This window comes from Oryctolagus cuniculus, chromosome 7, assembly GCF_964237555.1.
Source record: "Oryctolagus cuniculus chromosome 7, mOryCun1.1, whole genome shotgun sequence".
NCBI lineage: Eukaryota > Metazoa > Chordata > Mammalia > Lagomorpha > Leporidae > Oryctolagus > Oryctolagus cuniculus.
In genome coordinates, this window is record NC_091438.1 from 143,341,407 (window position 1) to 143,360,793 (window position 19,387).

The 19,387-nt window shown below is 44.0% G+C and overlaps 1 protein-coding gene across 7 annotated transcripts in view; it reads right to left on the minus strand.

Moving 5' to 3' along the window:
• The window catches only part of MED18 (mediator complex subunit 18), a 186,153-nt gene extending 168,280 nt beyond the window's left edge, over window positions 1-17,873 (minus strand). For 2 of the 7 annotated variants that reach the window (XM_051858075.2, XM_051858072.2), the window contains exons 1-2: window positions 17,621-17,803; window positions 16,568-16,715 (exon numbers count right to left, since the gene is read on the minus strand). In XM_051858075.2, the coding sequence (XP_051714035.1) occupies window positions 16,568-16,640 (73 nt within the window). In that variant the 5' untranslated portion in view covers window positions 16,641-16,715; window positions 17,621-17,803. Of the gene's footprint in view, window positions 1-11,992; window positions 12,875-16,567; window positions 16,716-17,285; window positions 17,356-17,620 lie in introns of those variants that run through there. The other 5 variants (XM_070078957.1, XM_051858074.2, XM_070078956.1 and 2 more) reach the window with 5 other exon arrangements.
• Between the last annotated feature and the right edge of the window lie 1,514 nt (window positions 17,874-19,387).

A 19,387-nucleotide genomic window follows, 5' to 3' on the forward strand; every position in this document is an offset into this window, starting at 1 on the left:
TATTTTCTATTAATAGCAACTATAGTGTATTATAAGGATCAGCAACTTTTTTCAGTAAAGGGCAAGATGACAAGCATTTCCCACTTTGCAGGTCACATAGTTTCTGTTGTAGCTGCTCAAATCTTTGTTGTAGTACAAAAACATCCATATGAGTGTGCACGTGTTCCAGTAAAACCTTATTTATAAAGCAGGCAGCAGGCTGACACACAGGAGTAGTTTGCTGGTTACTGGTCTACAGTAATTAGTCTTAAGAAATTTATCAAGTAAAATAAATTTTAAAGATTTATTTATTTCTATAAGTAGAGGATAGGGAGAGAAAGGGAGAGACAGAGAGAGATCTTTCATCCACTGGTTTGCTTCTCAAATGGCAGCAACAGCTAGGTTTGGGCCAGGCAGAAGGTAGGAACTACATCCAGGTCTCCCACATGGGTGGAAAAGGGACCAAGTATTTGGGGCCACCATCCATTGCCTTCCCAGGTGCTTTAGCATAGTGCTGGATTGGAAGCAGAGCAGCTAGGACTTGAACCAGGGCTATGATATGGGTCAATGGTATCTCAGGTGGTGGCTTAACCCACTGTGCCACAACACAAACCCCTGCATTTTATATTCTAATAGAGAAGCAGTGAATAATCAAATAATAACAAAAACGATTGGAAAATTTTAAATAAGCCAAAATGATGGGAGTGGATTGGAGTGTGCTACTGAATTTTGGATGGTTAGGGAAAGCTTCTCTGACATTTTAGCAGAGACCTGAAAGAGGTGAGATCCTGGGGAGGGAGTGTTCCGTGAAAGGATGTCAATTCTTCCCCAAATTAAAACTATACACACTCAATGAAATCTCATTAAAAATCCCAGCAATAATGTTGAGAAACTAAAACGTACTGTAACATGAACATAAGGGAATAAAGGTCTACGAAAAAGTCTACTTCGAAGGGGGGAAAAGGTAGAGGTACTTGCCCTACAGGTAGAACTGGCTCTGCCACAAAGCCACAGGAACAAAAACATGCTGCTGGTAATGAAACAAAGAAAAGGGCCAAAACAGAATGGAAAGCTTAGGAATAAAGCACAAGACGGGAACTTAATATTGATCAAGATCATATCATAAGACTGGCACTGTGGTGTAGTGGGTAAAGCCACCATCTGCAGGACCAGCATCCCATACGGCCACTGTTTCGAGTCCTGGCTGCTGTACTTCTGATCCAGCTCTCTGTTATGGCCTGGGAAAGTAATGGAAGATGGCCCAAGTCCTTGGGCCCCTGCACCCACGTGGTAGACCAGAGAGAGCTCCTGGCTTTGGATTGGTGTAGCTCTGGCCATTGCAGCCAGTTGGGGAATGAGCCAGCAGATGGAAGACCTTTCTCTCTCTCTGCCTCTCCTTCTCTCTCTATGTAACTCTCTATGTAACTTATAAATAAATCTTAAAAAAAGAAAGAAAAAGGGAAGTAATCTTTATTAAAGGGAGGAGGGCTGTTTAAACATACCTAAAGCATTCAGCATGGTATAGCCACATAAGAACTTTTTTCTTTTAAGATTTATTTATTTATTTGAAAGGAAGAATTACAGAGAGGCAGAGGCAGAGGGAGAAGTCTTCCATCCACTGCGTCACTCCCCAAATAGCTAAAACGGCTGAAGCTGAGCTGATCTGAGGCCAGGAGACAGGAGCTTCTTCTGGGTCTCCCACGGGTCCCAAGGACTTGGGCCATCTTCTAGTGCTTTCCCAGGCCATTAGCAGGGAGCTGGATTGGAAGTGGAAAAGCCAGGTCTCAAACTAGTGCTCATATGGGGTGTCAGCACTGCAGGAGACGGGCTTTACACGCTAAGTAACAGCATCAGCTCCCCTTCCTTTTTCTTTTAAAGATTTATTTTTTATTTATTTGAAATATAGAGTTACAGAGAGAGAGAGAGAGAGACAGAGAGACAGACAGAGAGAGGTCTTCCATCTGCTGGTTCACTCTCCAAATGGCCTCAATATCTGTAGCTGAGCCAATCTGAAGCCAGGAGCCAGGAGCTTCTTCTGGGTCTCCCATGTGGGTGCAGAGGCCCAAAGATTTGGGCCATCCTCCACGCTTTCCCAGGCACATTAGCAGGGAGCTGGATTGGAAGTGAAGCAGCTGGGACCTGCACCAGCGCCTATATGGGATGCCAGCGCTGCAGGCCAGGGCTTTAACCCACTGTGCCACAGCACTGGCTCCCACGTAAGAACTTAATAAATGGGGGGCAGCATTGTGATATAGAGGGTAAAGCTGCCACCTACAACACCAGCATCCTATATGGGTGCCAGTTCATGTCCCAGCTGCTCCACTTCTGATTCAGCTCCCTGCTAATAGCCTGGGAAAGGCAGTGGAAGAGTGCCCAAGTGGGAGACCTGGAGGAAGCTCCTGACTTTTGGCTTCAGCCTGGCCCAGTGCTGGCCATTGACATCATCTGGGAGTGAATCAGCAGATCTAAGATCTCTATCTCTCTGTCTCTCCCTGTAACTCTGGACTTTCATATAAGACTTTAAAAAAAAATTTACAAATTGCTGCTGTGGATTTGTTCTGAGAGGAGGAGCGTGGTGGGGGCAAGAGGTGCAGAGTCACCACACTGACCCTGGGAGCCAGGTGAAAGCAGGCCAGAGGCAAGCAGCCTGAAAATATGTTTCTTTCAGTTGCTACAGCAGCTTAAATAGCCAAGGCAGCCAATCCGGTCAAGGGGCAGTCTATGCCCTAACCAATCACAGCCTGTTGCCAGGCAGTTTCCGAAACCATCCAATCACAGCCTGTTGCCAGGCAGTTTCCGAAACCATCCAATCACAGCCTGTTGCCAGGCAGGTTCTGCTCTCAGTAGCCATCTTGGCATGACCTTCTCATTCCACCACAACAAGTGAAATTCTTTCTCTTTTTAAAAAAATAGACACTGGGTAAATCCCATCCTCGAGGATCCCAAGATGGTAGAATAGGGAGGGAGCTTACCACTCTAGTCTAGGGGAAGAAACGAAAGAAAAGAAAGGAAAGGAAAGGAGGAAGGAAGGAAAGGAAGGAAAAAAAGGAAGGAAAGAAGGAAAGGAAGGAAGGAAAGATAGGAAGGAAGGAGAAAACTGCAGAAGAAACTTCAAACAAATTAGGGGGACATTGTGGATCTACATGGAGGATGTGGATGTGCACAACTCAGGACCCCAGAAGCTGAGAGCCTCAGCACCAGCTTTGGAGAGTGAAGTGAGACCAGACTGCAACAGCACAAGCCACTGGTGATAAAGCTGTGGGAAGAGCCTGGCATGCGTCTGGCTTAGAGCCCTGTGGTGGACAGTGTACCTGCCAACCAAGAAGAAAATAAAAGGGGGAACGTTACTCTCTCCCTGACCCACTGGCACCAGTGTCCTGTAACTAGCTGAGAGGGTGGGTACCATTTTGGATATGTGTTAAGAGCTGTTCCAGCTTGTGTCCAAGCAACCAGCCAAGAGGAGATGCCTGAGTCTGGCTGGGAGAATTGATAGGAGGCTGGGTGTTTGTGACTGTGGGAGCCTTGTGTACTGGGACTTTGAAAACACTGTGGCTGTGTCAGGCTTATTTAAAAAAAAAAAAAAAAGAAAAAAAGAAAACACTGTGGTTGCGTGGGAGGGCACAGGGTATGGCTGGGTCTTTGGGCAGTCACTGTGGGTGGCTCCACACGCTCAGGACTCCCTGATTCCCTGGTGAGAATCATTGCTGTGGGATCCATGCTTATACCGAGGACTACACATATCCTTTGTGTGGTTCTTGTGGCAGCATGGATGAATATTATATACCCTGGGGCTAGCACCCAGGCATTGGTCTCCCTTGAAGGAGAGGAGGTGAGCGTGAGACTACACTAACAGAGTTGATCAAACCTCCCCTCTGACTAAAAAAAAAAAAAAAAAGCGAGATTTACCACACCCAACTTGGTGTCACCTTGGACACTCCCCTCACCCTGGAGCACTGCATAGAGCTCCCAGGCCACACCCAGCACATGCCTTTGGTATTTACTGAAAGAGCAGGTACTACACTAAGCCACAGAGGCACAGTCCAACGATGAAAGTCATCAAAGGGGGAAAAAAACAAAACAAGTATCTCCAAAAGTGCCTAATAATAAACACAGCAATTCAAGAAACAAGAATAAGGAAAACAACATGATGCCCCCAAAGAAACAAAACACTTCAATACTAGAATGTGAAGATGAAGAGATCGAAGAAACACTGGAAAGAGAATTCAAAACATTGATCATAGGATTACTTAGAAGTAATTAGAAGCAAATCCACGAATTAAAGAAATCCATATATGACCTGAATGAAAATTTTTCTCATGAAATTGAGATTTTTAAAGAGAAATCAAGATGAAATATTGGAAATGAAGAACTCAATAGAACATATAAAAAATGCAGTAGCAAAATTTAACAGATTCAGTGAGGCAGAATAAAGAATATCTGAGTTAGAAGACAAATTTCTGGAAATTTTAGTCAGACCAAAAAAAGATGAAATTAGAAAACTAAAAAAAGAGTGTTGGAGATTTATGGGATACTATCAAATGACCCAACATACAGATCTTAGGAGTTCCTGAAGGCATGGAAAGACAGAATGCATTAGAAGGAATTTTTAGTGAAATAATCATAGAAAACTTCCCTAATTTGGAGAAAGAAAGGGATGTTCAAGAAGAGGAAACACATAGAGCTCCCAACAGACATGACCAGAAAAGATCTTCACCACGGCACACTGTAGTCAAACTCTCCACAGTAAAACATAAAGAAAAGATTCTAAAATATGCACGAGAGAAGTGCCAGATTACTTTTAGAGGATCTCCAATTGGACTCACAGGTGACTTCCCATCAGAAACCCTACAGGCTAGGAGAGAATGGCGAGATATATTCCAATTCTTAAGAGAAAAAAACTGTCAACCCAGAATACTGTACCCTGTAAAACTCTCATTTATGAATGAAGGTGAAATAAAGACCTTCCCATAACAAACAGAAATTGATAGTATTTGTCACTACTAGTCCAGCCTTACAAAAGATGCTTAAGGTTGTGCTACACATAGAAACACAGAAACATAGTCATCACTATGAAAGAAAATGAAGGCAGAAATCTTCCAGTAAAAGTACAAAGGAAAGCCAAAGTAAACAATAGGAATATTTTTGGGAAAATGGCAGGGCCAGGTCGTTACTTATTAATAGTCAACTTGAATATAAACTGTTTCAACTCTCCAGTTAAAATATACAGACTGGCTGAATGGATTAAAAACAAAACCCATCTATTTGCTGCCTACAAGAAACAAATCTCATCAACAAAGATACATGATGACTGAAATTGAAAGGATAGAAAAAGATATCCCATGCTAACAGAAACCAAAAAAGAACTGCTGTAGCCGTCCTAGTATCAGACAAAATAAACTTGCACACAAAACTGTTAAAAAAGACAAAGAGGGCATGGCGCCACGGCTCACTAGGCTAATCCTCCACCTGTGGCACCGGCACATTGGGTTCTAGTCCCGGTCAGGGCGCCGGATTCTGTCCCGGCTGCCCCTCTTCCAGGCCAGCTCTCTGCTATGGCCCAGGAGGGCAGTGGAGGATGGCCCAAGTCCTTGGGTCCTGCACCCTCATGGAAGACCAGGAAAAGCACCTGGCTCCTGGCTTCGGATCAGCATGATGCGCCGGCCATTGGAGGGTGAACCAACGGTAAAGGAATACCTTTCTCTCTGTCTCTGTCTCTCTCTCTCTGTCCACTCTGCCTGTCAAAAAAAAAAAAAAAAAAAAAAAAGACAAAGAGGGGCAGTTGCCTTCAGTGCCAGCATCCCATATGCACACTAATTCAAGTCCTGGCTACTCCACTTCTGAACCAGCTCTCTGCTATGGCCTGGGAAATCAGTGGAAGATGGCCCAAGGACTTGGGCCCCTGCATTCACGTGGGAGACCCAGAGGAAGCTCCTGTCTCCTGGCTTTGGTTTGGTGCAGCTCCAGCCATGTGGCCAATTGGGGAGTGAACCAGCAGATGGAAGACCTCTCTCTCTCTCTCTCTCTCTCTCTGCCTCTCCTTCTCTCTATGTGTAACTCTTTCAAGTAAATAGATAAATCTAAAACAGAGAGAGAGACAAAGAAGGGCACTAGGTAATGATGAAGGGATCAATTCAAATGATGTGACTATAAGAAATGTATATGCATCTAATTAGAGGGCACCTTGCTATTTCAAAGAAATATTAACAGATCTAAAAGGAGACACAGACTCAATACAATAGTAATGGGGGACTTCAATACCCCACTTTCAGCAATGGACAGACCACCAGACAGAAAATCAGCAAGGAAACAACAGAGTGCATCGACAATACAGAGCAAATGGATCTAACAGATATCTACAGACCTTTTCATCCTACAGTTGCAGAATACACATTCTTCTCACCAGTACATGGAACTTTCTCTAGTATAGATGACATGTTAGGCCATAAAGCAGTCATAGCAAATTCAAAAAAACCTGAAATCATACCACACATCTTCTCTGACCACAATGGCATGAAGCTAGAAATAAAAAACTCAAGAACCTATAGAGAGGCCCGCACTGTGGCGTAGCAGGTAAAGTCGCTGCCTGCAGTGCTGGCATCCCATATGGGTGCTGGTTCGTGTCCCGGCTACTACACTTCTGAACCAACTCTCTGCTACGGCCTGAGAAAGCAGTGGAAGATGGTTCATCTCCTCGGGCCTCTGTACCCATTTGGGAGACCCAGAAGAAGCTCCTGGCTCCTGGCTTCGGATTGGCACAGCTCCAGCTGTTGCGGCCACTTGAGGAGTGAACCAGCAGATAGAAGACCTCTCTCTCTCTCTGCTTCTCTTCTCTCTTTGTGTAATTCTGCCTTTCAAATAAATAAATAAATCTTAAAAAAAAAAAAGAACCTCTACAACATATGCAAACACATTGAGGCTAAGCAACATGCCCCCAAATGAACATTGAGCCATAGAAGAAATCAAAAGAGAAATCAAAAAATTTTCTGGAAATGAAGATGACAATACAACATATCAAAACATATGGGATACATCAAAAAGTGTTAAGAGGAAAGTTTGCAGCAATTGGTGCCTAGATCAAGAAATTGGAAAGGTACCAAATAATGAGCTATCAATGTGTCTCAAGGACCTAGAAAAACAACAGTAAACCAAACCCAAAATTAGGAGAAAAGAAATAATTAAAATTAGAGGATAAACAAAATTGAAACAAAAAAATACAAAAGATCAGCAAAACGAAAAGCTGTTCTTTTTTTTTTTTTTTTTTTTTTAAAGATTTATTTATTTATTTGAAAGTCAGAGTTACACAGAGAGAAGGTGAAGCAGAGAGAGGGGTCTTCCATCCACTGGTTTACTACCCAATTGGCCACAACAGCCGGAGCTGTGCAGATCCGAAGCCAGGAGCCAGGAGCTTCTTCCGGGTCTCCCATGTGGGTGCAGGAGCCTAAGGCTTTGGGTCATCTTCTACTGCTTTCCCAGGCCATAGCAGAGAGCTGGATCAGAAGCAGAGCAACTGGGTCTTGAACTGGCACCCATATGGGATTATGGGATGCTGGCAGTGGTTTTACCACACCACCACCACGCTGGTCCCAAAAACCTGGTTTTTTGGAAAAATAAACAAAACTGACATACCAGTGGCTCAACTAACAAACAAACAAAAAAAAAAAAAAAAAAAAAAAGAGGAAGACTCAAATAAATAAAATTAGAGATGAAAAAGGAAAAGGAAATGTAACAACAGTTACCATAGAAATAAAAAGAATCATCAGAAATTACTACAAAGAGCTGTATGCCAACAAATCAGGAAACTTAGAAGAAATGGATAGATACCTGAACAAAAACAACCTGCTTAAACTGAGCCCTGAAGACACAGAAAACCTAAACAGACCAATAACCAAGATATTGAATCAGCAAAAAAGAAAAGCCCAGGACCAGATGGCTTTACTGCTGAATTCTACCAGAATTAACACAATCAAGGCAATTTATGACAAACCCATGGCCAGCATCCTATTGAATGGAGAAAAGTTGGAAGCATTTCCACTAAGATCTGGAATCAGACAAGGATGCCCACTCTCACCATTGCTATTCAGTACAGTCCTCAAAGTTTTAGCCAGAGCCATTAGGCAAGAAAAAGAAATCAAAGGGACACAAACCGGGAAGGAGGAAGTCAAATTATCCCTATTTGCAGATGACATGATTCTATCTACAGGGTATCCAAAAGACTCCACTGAGATTATTGTAACTCATAATAGAGTTTGGTGAAGTGGCAGGATATAAAATCAACACACAAAATTCAATAATCTTTGATTACACAGACAATGCCATGGCTGAAAAAGAACTTCTAAGATCAATCTCATCCACAATAGCTGCAAAAAAAAAATCAAAAATCTTGGAATAAACTTAACCAAGGACATCAAAGATCTCTATAATGAGAATTACAAAACATTAAAGAAAGAAACAGAAGACACACACACACACAGGAAAAATCTTCCATGTTCATGAATTGGAAGAATCAGTACCATCAAAATGTCCATACTACAGAAAGTAATTTATAGATTCAATGTAATACCAAGAACATTCTTCTCAGATCTAGAAATCTAGAAAAAAATAATGTTGAAATTCATATGGAAACATAGAAGACCCTGAATAGCTAAAGCAATCTTATACAATAAAAACAAAGCCAGAGGCATCACAATACCAGATTACATTACAGGGCAGTTATAATCAAAAAACGCCTGGTACTGCTACAAAAAACAGATGGATAGACCAATGGAACAGAATAGAAACACCAGAAATCAACCCAATCATCTACAACCAACTTATCTTTGACAACGGAGCTAAAACCAATCCCTGGAGCAAGGACAATCTCTTCAACAAATAGTGCTAGGAAAACTGGATCTCCACATGCAGAAGTATGACTCAAGACCCCTACCTTACACCTTAAACAAAAATCCACTCAAAATGGATTACAGACCTAAATCTATGACCTAGTACCATCAAATTATTAGAGGACATTGGGGATACCCTGCAAGACATTGGCTTATGCAAAGAATTCTTATAAAAGACCCCAGAGGTCTTTTATTTTGATTTATTTGATTTATTTTGATTGCACAGGCAATCAAAGCCAAAATTGACAAATGGGATTACATCAAATTGAGAAGCTTCTGCACTGCAAAAGAAACACTCAGCAAAGTGAAGAGGCAATTGACAGAATGGGAGACATTATTTGCAAACAATGCAACTGAGAAAGGATTAATAACCACAATATATAAAGAGCTCAAGAAATTCAACAACAAAACCCAATTAAGAAATGGGCAGGCCAGCCCCATGGCACAGGTTAATCCTCCACCTGTGATGTTGGCATCCCATATGGGCGCTGGTTCTAGTCCTGGCTGCCCCTCTTCCAATCCAGCTCTCTGCTATGGTCTGGGAAAATAGTGGAAGATGGCCCAAGTGCTTGGGCCCCTGTGCCCACGTGGGAGACCGAGAAGAAGCACCTGGCTCCTGGCTTTGGATAGGCGCTGCTCTGGCCATTGCAACCATCTGGGGAGTGAACCGTGGGAGTGACCTTTCTCTCTGTCTTTCCCCTCACTGTCCGTAATTCTACCTGTCAAATAAATAAATAAAAATCTTTTTTAAGAAAAAAAAAAAAAAAGAAAAAAGAAAGGAAATGGGCAAAGGACTTAATCAGGCATTTTTCAAAAGAGGAAATCCAAATGGCCAACAGACACATGACAAAATGCTCAGGATCTCTAGCCATCAGGGAAATGCAAATCAAAACCACAATGAGGTTTCACCTCACCCCCATCAGAATAGCTTTCATACAAAAATCAATAAACAACAAATACTGGCGAGGATGTGGGGAAAAAGGTACCCTAATCCATTATTGATGGGAATGTAAACTGGTGCAGCCACTGTGGAAGACAGTATGGAGATTCCTCAGAAATCTGAATATAGACCTACCATATGACCCAGCTACCCCACTCCTAGGAATTTACCCAATTAAGAAATGGGCAGGGAAAAGAAATCAGCATATGAAAGAGTTATCTGTAGCCCCATATTTATTGCAGTTCAATTCACAACAGCTAAGATATAGAATAAACCCCAAATGTCCATTAACTGGACTGGATTAAAAAAAATTATGGGATATGTACACCATGGAATACTACAGGGGTGTTTTAAAAAAATGAAATCCTGTTGTTTGCAACAAAATGGATGAAACTGGGAAACACCATACTTAGAGAAATCAGCCAGTCCTAAAAGGACAAATATATGTTCTGTGGTAACTAACAGAGCACATAAAAGGTAATCTATAGAAGTGAAATTGACACTTTGAGATGCAATGACTATGGACAGCCCTTGAATCTACTGTTAAGGAAGTTTTTCTTTTCTTACTATTTGTTGAACACTTTACTTAGTATAGAGTTAACCTTATGTGTATAAAGTTAATTGAAAATAGATCTTAGTAAAAAATAAGAATGGGAAGAGGAGAGGGAGGAAGAAGAAAAGTGGGAGTACAGGTGGGAGGGTGGGTACAGTGGGAAGAATCACTATGTTCCTAAAGTTGTATTTATGAAATGCATGAAGTTTATATTCCTTAAATAAAAGGTTTCTGGGGGGAAAAATAGACACTGTGGGCTAACATCCTGAAAATATGTTAATAACAAATTAATGAAAAAAGGGGGGGAGCTACAAACTAGCATATATGGAATTAAAAATATATATCTCATATACATAAGCTTATTACAAATAAAACTAGGGTAGGCATTTGATCTCTTGGTTAAGATGCTTACATCCTGGGGGCCAGCGCCGTGGCTCGCTTGGTTAATCCTCTGCCTGTGGCACCAGCATCCCATATGGGTGCCAGGTTCTAGTCCCAGTTGCTCCTCTTCCAGTCCAGCTCTCTACTGTGGCCCGGGAAGGCAGTGGAGGATGGCCCAAGTGCTTGGGCCCCTGCACCTGTGTGGGAGACCAGGAGGAAGCACCTGGCTCCTGTCTTCAGATCAGCGTAGCTCTAGCAGTAGTGGCCATCTGGGGGGTGAACCAACAGAAGGAAGACCTTTCTGTCTCTCTCACTAACTCTGTCAAATAAATAATAATAATAATAAAATGCCTACATATCACATTGAAGTACCTGGGTTTGATTCCCAGCTCTGGCTCCTGATTCCAGTTTCCTGCCAATACAGACCCTGGGAGGCAGCAGTGATGGCTCAAGTAACTGGTTTCCTGCTGCCCACGTGTGAGATTCAGTGAGCCCAATTTTTGAGTTCTCAGCTCCTGACTTCAGCCACAGGCACTGAGAGCATTTCAGAAGTGAAGCAGTGGACAAGAGCTCTCTTTCTCTCTCAAATAAACAAGTACAAACCCAGAAAGATATATACCAAAATAGAACTAGTACATCTCCTTGGATAATACCATTTAAAAATTTTTTGGCAGCAGCCAGTTTTGTAGGGTAATGGGGTAAACTGCCACCTGCAATACTGGCATCCCATATTAACGGTGGTTCGAGACTAAGCTGCTCTACTTCCAATCCAGATCCCTGCTAATTCACTTGGGGAAACAGTGAAAGATGGCCTAGGTCTTTGGGCCCCTACACCCACATAGGAGGCAAAGAGAAAGCTCTTGGCTCCTGGCTCCTACAAGACCCAGTCTTGGCCACTGCCACCATTTGGGATTGAACCAGCAGATGGAAGCTCTCCCCTGCCCCCGCCCTGTCTTTCCCTCTCTTTCTCTATAACTCTGCATTTCAAACAAATAAAATAAATCCTTAAAATATTTTTTCAGTGACAAATGTGATTAAAAACTATCATCCATCATCACTACTGAAATTAAAACTAATTGGAGGGTGAACCAACGGCAAAGTAAGACCTTTCTCTCTGTCTCTCTCTCTGTCTACTCTGCCTGTCAAAAAATAAAAAAATAAATAAAATTAAAAAAAAAAACTAGTAATTGTCATTTTTTTTTTGTTCCAATTGGTAAGGAAATTAGCAGGGTAGGGAAGTAAAGAATTGAAACCATAGAATTATAGACACTTCTCTTTATAGCCTTTATTACCATATAACAGAGTTCATATTATGTTACAAATATCAAACACAAATGATAAATTTTTCTTTCCAAAAGCTAATTTATTCCAGATTCACAATGCTAGCCTGAGCATTTAATTTAGAAAGGCTGTCATATAAGTCGAATCACCACATGAGAAAAACAGTGCAAGGAACCAACTAAATGACACTGCTGTCCTCTTTCATGAAGGATGAGGCCTGGCTGCCAGTGGTGAAACAGGGCATTCATACCACCTGCTTTTTTCTAACAGGTGTGGTTAGTCCTCAAATACAAACAGATCTTCCTGGTCACATGAGCCTTTTGGGGTCTATTTTCTCAAGGTGAACCAGAGGCTTCAGCTGCTCAGCAAAGTTCCTCATGTCATCAGACACCATGTCCTGCCCGGCTGGTGCAACAACACTTAATTCCACAAGATAGGAGAGTGATAAGGCCTCGATGCTGTCTGTGTTTCCTGGCACCAGGATGCGATAGATCTTGTACACCATAATCTTCATGATGCCCTTACGGAACAGGTGTCCCTTGGCAACAAACTCATGGTCCATACGGAAGCCCATCTCCATCAGGAAGTCAGTGAGGTTCTCAGATGTGGCGATGTCCACGCAGTTTCGCACCAGGGCATGGCGGTTCTTGTCTCCCATTTCTGGCTGTCCCAGGTAACGCAGATGCCAGGGTGTCCCTGCCCTATCCATTGAGCGCCGAGCCCTCAAAACAAATGGGCTGGCCTGCTGGCCCTTCAGAAGGAATACCATCTCATGATCAAGGAAAGTCTCAGGTTCCATGTTGTCACACAAGCCACGTAGGCGGTGAATGAGGCTTTCCAAACTGTGATCCAAAACACTTCCTAAGGAGGGAAAAAGGACTCCTGAGGCCCATCTTTCATTATGAGTCACGGGATTAGCAAAAAGTTAACAAAACATTAAAAAAAAAAAAAAAAAAAAAAAGAAACAGCTTAGTATTTTATAATGCACAGGGCCAACACATGAGACTTCAGAGGAGTCTGAATGTATTCCATAACATTATCAGAAAGTAGTTCCCTTTCAGTTTCTTACACTTTCTTACTTGGCACTAGAAAGTATCTAGGCTTTCTCTAGTAGTGCTAATGTCTGGCAGGCCACAGGCCCAGAGCCTTTAACAGGCAAAGTTATTTACCTAGAATATAGTGATACTATTACCACGTCATTTATTTCAACAATTATTTTCCATTTCCAGCCAATAAGTCTTCCGTTTAATAGGCCAAATATCAAGTTTCCCTTTTAAGTCATATATTTAACTAAAAGAGAATGAAGAATGAAGTGCTTCCTTCTGCCTTATGACAACATCTAACAGAGTTCTTACATAAATTATACACACACATTCTTTTTCAGTGTCACGGCTTTTTATTTTATGTATCCCCTGAGGATTCCCACGTTTATATCTCATAGACTACAGACTCATATATCCAATTGTATACTGAATTTTTCCACTTGGATGTTCAACAAACATCTTCATTTTAATTAATTCAATGTCAATCTGTTCATCTTTTTTTTTTTTTTTTTTTTTTAAAGCAGGGGCTTAGACCTGGGGCTTCCTTTTTTTTTTTTTTTTTTTTTTTAAGATTTATTTTTTAGTTTTTGAAAGTTAGAATTACAGGGGCCGGAGCTCTGGCGCAGCGGGTTAACGCCCTGGCATGAAGCGCCAGTATCCCATATGGGCGTCAGTTCTAGTCCCAGCTGCTCCTCTTCCGATCCAGCTCTCTGCTGTGGCCTAGGGAAGCAGTACAAGATGGCCCAAGACCTTGGGCCCCTGCAGCTGCATGGGAGACTTGGAAGCCCCCTAGGGAGTGAACCATCGGATGAAAGACCTCTCTCTCTCTGCCTCTCCTCTCTCTGTGTAACTCTGACTTTCGAATAAATAAATAAATCTTAACAACAACAACAAAAAAGGTTAGAGTTACAGAGCAATGAGGGGAGGGAGGGAGGAGGGAGAGATAGATAGATCAAGATCCTCCATCTGCTGGCTCACTCCCCAAATGGCCACAATGACCGTGGCTGGGCCAGTCCAAAACCAGGAGCCAGGAGCTTCCTTTGGGTCTCCCACGTTGGTGTAGGGACCCAAGGACTAGGGCCATCTTCCACTGCCCTCCCAGGTGCATTAGCAAGGAGCTGGATTGAAGTGGAGCAGCCAGGTCTCCAACTGGCACCCATATGGGATGCCAGCGTCGCAGACGGAGGCCTAGCCCGCTATGCAACAACCCTGGCCCCAACCTGTTCATCTTTAACTAATCTTCCTGCAGTCATCTTCATTAAAGTAAATGGTAACTCTGCTTCCAGTTGCCCAGGCCATAAAACCCACAATCATCTTTGATTCCTTTTATTCTAATCACACATCCTACATACAATCCATATTGTTAAAATAAATGCAAAATCCAACCCCTTATGGCTGGTGCTGCGGCACAGTGGGTTAAGCCTCTGCCTGCAATGCCAACATCCTATATGGGTGCTGTCTCTACTTCCATTCCACTCCGTTAATGCACTTAGGAAGGCAGCAGCAGATGGCCCAAGTACTTGGGCCGCTGCACCCGCATGGGAGACCTGGAGGAAGTTCCTGGCTTCCGATCAGCTCAGCTCTGGCCATTGTGGTCATTTGGGGAGTGAACCAGCAGAATGGAAGAGCTCTCTCTCTCTCTCTCTCTCTCTCTGTGGCTCTACCTCTCTCTGTAACTCTTTCAAAAAAATAAATCCTAAAACAAAACAAAACAAAACAAAACCCAAAAAACAGGAGCCGGCACCGTGGCTCTCTTGGTTAATCCTCTGCCTGTGGCGCCGGCATTCCATATGGGCGCCGGATTCTAGTCCCGGTTGCTCCTCTTCCAGTCCAGCTCCCTGCTGTGGCCTGGGAGGGCAGTGGAGGAGTGCTTGGGCCCCTGCACCTGTATGGGAGACCAGGAGGAAGCACTGGCTCCTAGCTTCAGATCGGCATAGCTCCAGCCGTAGTGGCCATCTAAGCGGTGAAACAACAGAAGGAAGACCTTTCTCTCTGTCGCTCTCTCTCACTAACTCTATCTGTCAAATAAAATATATATATATATATCCAATCACTTTGACTGCCTTTATTACTTGCACCTAGTTCAAACTGCCTTGACTTTTTGTGTGGTCTTTATAGCAGCCACCCTTGCTTTCTTCCTCTCTTCTTCACAAAACAGCCACATAGTACTGCAGAACATAAGGCAGGGAGTGAGTGTCCTTTGTTCAGAATGCTCCAGTGACTTCATGTTTCATTCGGAATAAAATCCACATCTTTACCATCGTCTACAAGGCCCTGCTACCTGTCCAACACCGTCTCCTTCCACTCCCCGCCTTGATCTCCCTCTCCAGCCCAAGTGACCTTCCTGCTACTCCCTAAAAATGCCAACTATCTGACAATGTATTTCTCTATGTTCTTCCAAATTTCTGTGTATCTTATCCTATCACTTCACTCAAGTCTCTCCTCAAATGTTTCTTATCACAGAGGCCTTTTTTGATCATGCTAAATAAAATAGCATCTCTCCCACCAGCCTCTGCGCACTTCCCTGCTTTATTCTTCACCAGAACTTACGACCATGAGTTTTTAGTCACCTTTCTCTATTGCTGTGACCCCAAGGCCGGGAACATAGTCAAACGCCGTTGACCGAATATGTCAGAGCAAACAAGAAAGGTGAGCATTATTCCACATCAGAGTGCCTGGATTTAATGCCTGGCTCCAGCTCGTGACTTCTGTTTCCTGTTAACACAGACCCTGGAAGGCAGCAGGTATGGCTCAGGTAACTGTGTCACAGCTACCCATATGGGAGGCCTGGATGGCAATCCCTGTTCCTGGTTCTAGCCCTAGTCCAGTCCTGGCCATTGCAAGCATTTGGGGAAAGAACCAGCAGATGGGAGATATTTTTTCTCTCTCTCAAATAAATAAAAAATAATAAAATCATAGAGAGTATTATTTCCTGCGTTAACTTCCCAAATATATTCTTGTACTAATACTGGCTTTGAATTGCAGAGAATGAAAATACATAAATAAAATAACAGCAACCAAAAATGTTATCTTTCTTTTTTTAAAAAAGATTCATTTATTTGAACATCAGAGTTACAGAGAAAGAGATCTTCCATCTGCTGGTTCACTCCCCAAATAGCCACAATGGCCAGGGCTGAGCTGATCGAAAGCCAGGAGCTTCCTCCAGGTCTCCCATGCGGGTGCAGGGGCCCAAGCACTTGGGCCATCTGCTGCTGCCAGGCCAAAGCCACAAGCCAGGAGCTTCATCTGGGTCTCCCATGTGGGTGGCAGGGGCTCAAGCTCTTGGGTCATATTCTGCTCCTTTTCCCAGGCCATTAGCAGGGAGCTGGATCAGAAATGGAGCAGCTGGGATGTGAACCCGCATTCATGTGGGAGGCCAACATTGCAGGTGGCGGCTTCACCCCAGCTGTTGTCTATTCAGTGTCAGGAACTGCAAGTTGCTTTCTGCACCTCCAGGAAAACTGAACAAAAAAGGGGAAAACAGGTAATTCAAACTCTCTGGTTCACTTACCCTGCAGCAGGTACTCCATCATGTTAATGGTGCCCCCAGTGACTGGCATCATGGTGACTGGAGGTGCCTCCATGGTGTCTGGCTGATTAAGCGGAAGACAACAGAATGGGGACTCAGGCTCCCCAGGCAGGTAAGGCACAGGATACACCTAGGAAAGAATTATAACTGTCATACATCAGGGGAGTGGAGGGACACCTGATCTAATGTGGCGCTGGTCTTGAAATCAACTCATTATCTCAAAACATTTCAAGTATCTTTATATGGCTAATCTTAGGCACTGCTGGCAGAAACATAAAAGGACATCTGCCCATAGCTACAGCAGAACTCAAGTTCTTTTTTTTTTTTTTTTAAGATTCATTTTATTTATTTGAAAGACCGAGCCACACAGAGAGGTAGAGACAGAAAGGTCTTCCATCCGATGGTTCACTCCCCAGTTGGCCGCAACGGCCAGAGCTGCGCCCTAGAACTCAAGTTCTGAAATCTCCAGCAGCCCCCTGTGCAATCTCTAGGAAGCTGTGCAACCCCTCACCCTGGCACTCAGTCTTCATGATAGAACAAGGCAGGGGCAAGCATTTGGCCCAGTGGCTTAAGACACCTATTGGGACTCCCACAGTTCATACTGGAGCGCTTGGGTTTGAGTCCCCGTTATGCCTCCTGCTAACGCCCACCACGGGAGGCAGCAGATGACGGTCTGAATAGCTGGTCCCCTGGCACCTACATGGGAGACCTGGATGGCGTTCTCAGGTCCGGCCTTTGGGGAGTCCTGTCTCTCCGACAAAGGATCAAAACTAAAATGAAGCCAACAATATTTAACGTTAACTCCGAGGCCACGTGGTTCAAATGACATAACAGACGTTCAATAACACTCAGAAGAAAGGTCTACAGAACCGGTTTACAGATGAGGCCACTGAGATTCGAAGACACGCACAGTCAGTGGCAGAGCCTGCACCAGACCAGGTTTTCTTTAAAACGAGCCGCGTACAAGCGTGACGCTCTCTTAAAATGATGGTTTAGGTCCTTCTAAGGCCGCAACCAGAACACAAGCGCACTTACACTACAAAGGCACCTCCACGGGCACTCTAACTTCTCACAAAGCCTGGAATTATATTCATCCACGCATGTCACCGCCTCTTAGTGATAACTAGTCCCCAGCCTGCAGATCACTCCAGCCCGCCCTCAGCCACCTTTTCCGCTCGTTCTCGCTGCTGCAGCAGGAAGTCCCAAGACGCACGAACCTCGGCACCGCCTCCCTGTAAGGTAAGGGTGCCGAGAGGGCCCAAAGCGCTTTTCGGAGGCCGGGCAAGCAGACGCGCATGCGCAGGACACAGTGCCGCCGTACGGCCCCCGGCGGCCGCCTCTGGGGCGTTCCTCAGAGCTGCGCGGCTGTGACGTCATAGGCTGACCTCTAGGAAACCATGTATTTTCTTCAAGTTCGAGGACCTGGAGATGTTCTGTGTAGGAAATCTCTTGGAGCTAATAAGACTGAAGAAAGAGGTTATCCCTAAACTGTGTGCACTGTAAAATAGAAATGTAAACTAGAAAATATAAAATAGAAAACAAGGTGGAGGTGCCTGAAAAGATTGAACCCGGCAATCTCTCTTCTGGGCAGTTAAAAGCAGCGCCTCGAAGAGATATTTGCACGCTGTCGTTGGCCGTAGCACTGTTTACAAGAGCCAAGAGGTGCAGAGAATGCGCGTGTCCATCATCACGTGAGTGGATGCAGAAATCGTGACTGTGAAGTGGGGAAAAGCTTGGGAAAGGAGAGAGTGGAGGAAAAAACAAAAAACAAAAACAAACAAACAAAAAAAAACAGGAGCTTTGTACAACCCTGGCTGGGAAATAACTCCGAGAAAAAAAAATTTTTTTTAATGTAAGAAATGGGATGATTTCATGAAACGCCAGAGGTAAAGATGGAGGACCGGAGGAGTCGCACGGCGCTGGGTGGCCGTGATGGGACTTGTTTTTCCGAGTTGGAAAACAGTATGGGTGCGGCAGGACACATGAGTTCCTGCGTAGACACGCTGAGCATGAGGTACTATGGGACCCAACATGGCGAAGTTCAGGGGAGGGAAGTGGGCATAGCCTCACGCCTCACAGGTTGTGCTGGAAGGCGTAAGAGTGACTGATGGCGCTTTGCCTCCGCGTGGGCCCGGCCTGCAGGTGCAGCATCTGGTGAGTGAACCCATGGGTTGGAGTGCTCTTGCTCTCTTTCTCTCGTGTCTCTAAAACAAGTTTTGGTTTTTTTTGTTTTTTTGTTTTTTTGTTTTTTTGTTTTTTTTTAATCACTTTAAAAAGATCCCATGGAAAGAGTGTCCAGAATAGGAAGAGAACTGGCCCTACGCAGAACTCTGACGGCTGTCGGACGGGCTCGTGCCCCCCAGCTTAGGCTGTGCCCCCCGACCAACCTGGGGACTCACACGATTGGGCAGAGGCGCGCACTTTCCGTGTTGGTGATCGGAGGAGGTCGTAAAGTTGCTGAATCTCTGTTTTCCTGTGCAGACACCAGTTTTATAAAGCCCAAAGAACTGCGGTTCCTTCCTTTGAGGCACTGTGGTATTTACCAAAATTTCAGCTGACATTTTGAGGTAAGGTTAGATTTAAAAGAAATAAAAATGACAGGAAATGAGTGAGCAGTATGGTAAAACCTGATTGAGGCCTAGGAGTTACATACAGGGGAGGGTTTCTCTGCTGAGGCTGTGCGGCTCTCTCCTCACAGCTGTGCAACCTTGGGCAATTCACTTCCCCTCTCTGAGCCTCGGCTTCCTTTTTTGTAAGGCAGAGCTAATAGTAGTACAGAGGGAGGTTGCAAAAATAAATGAG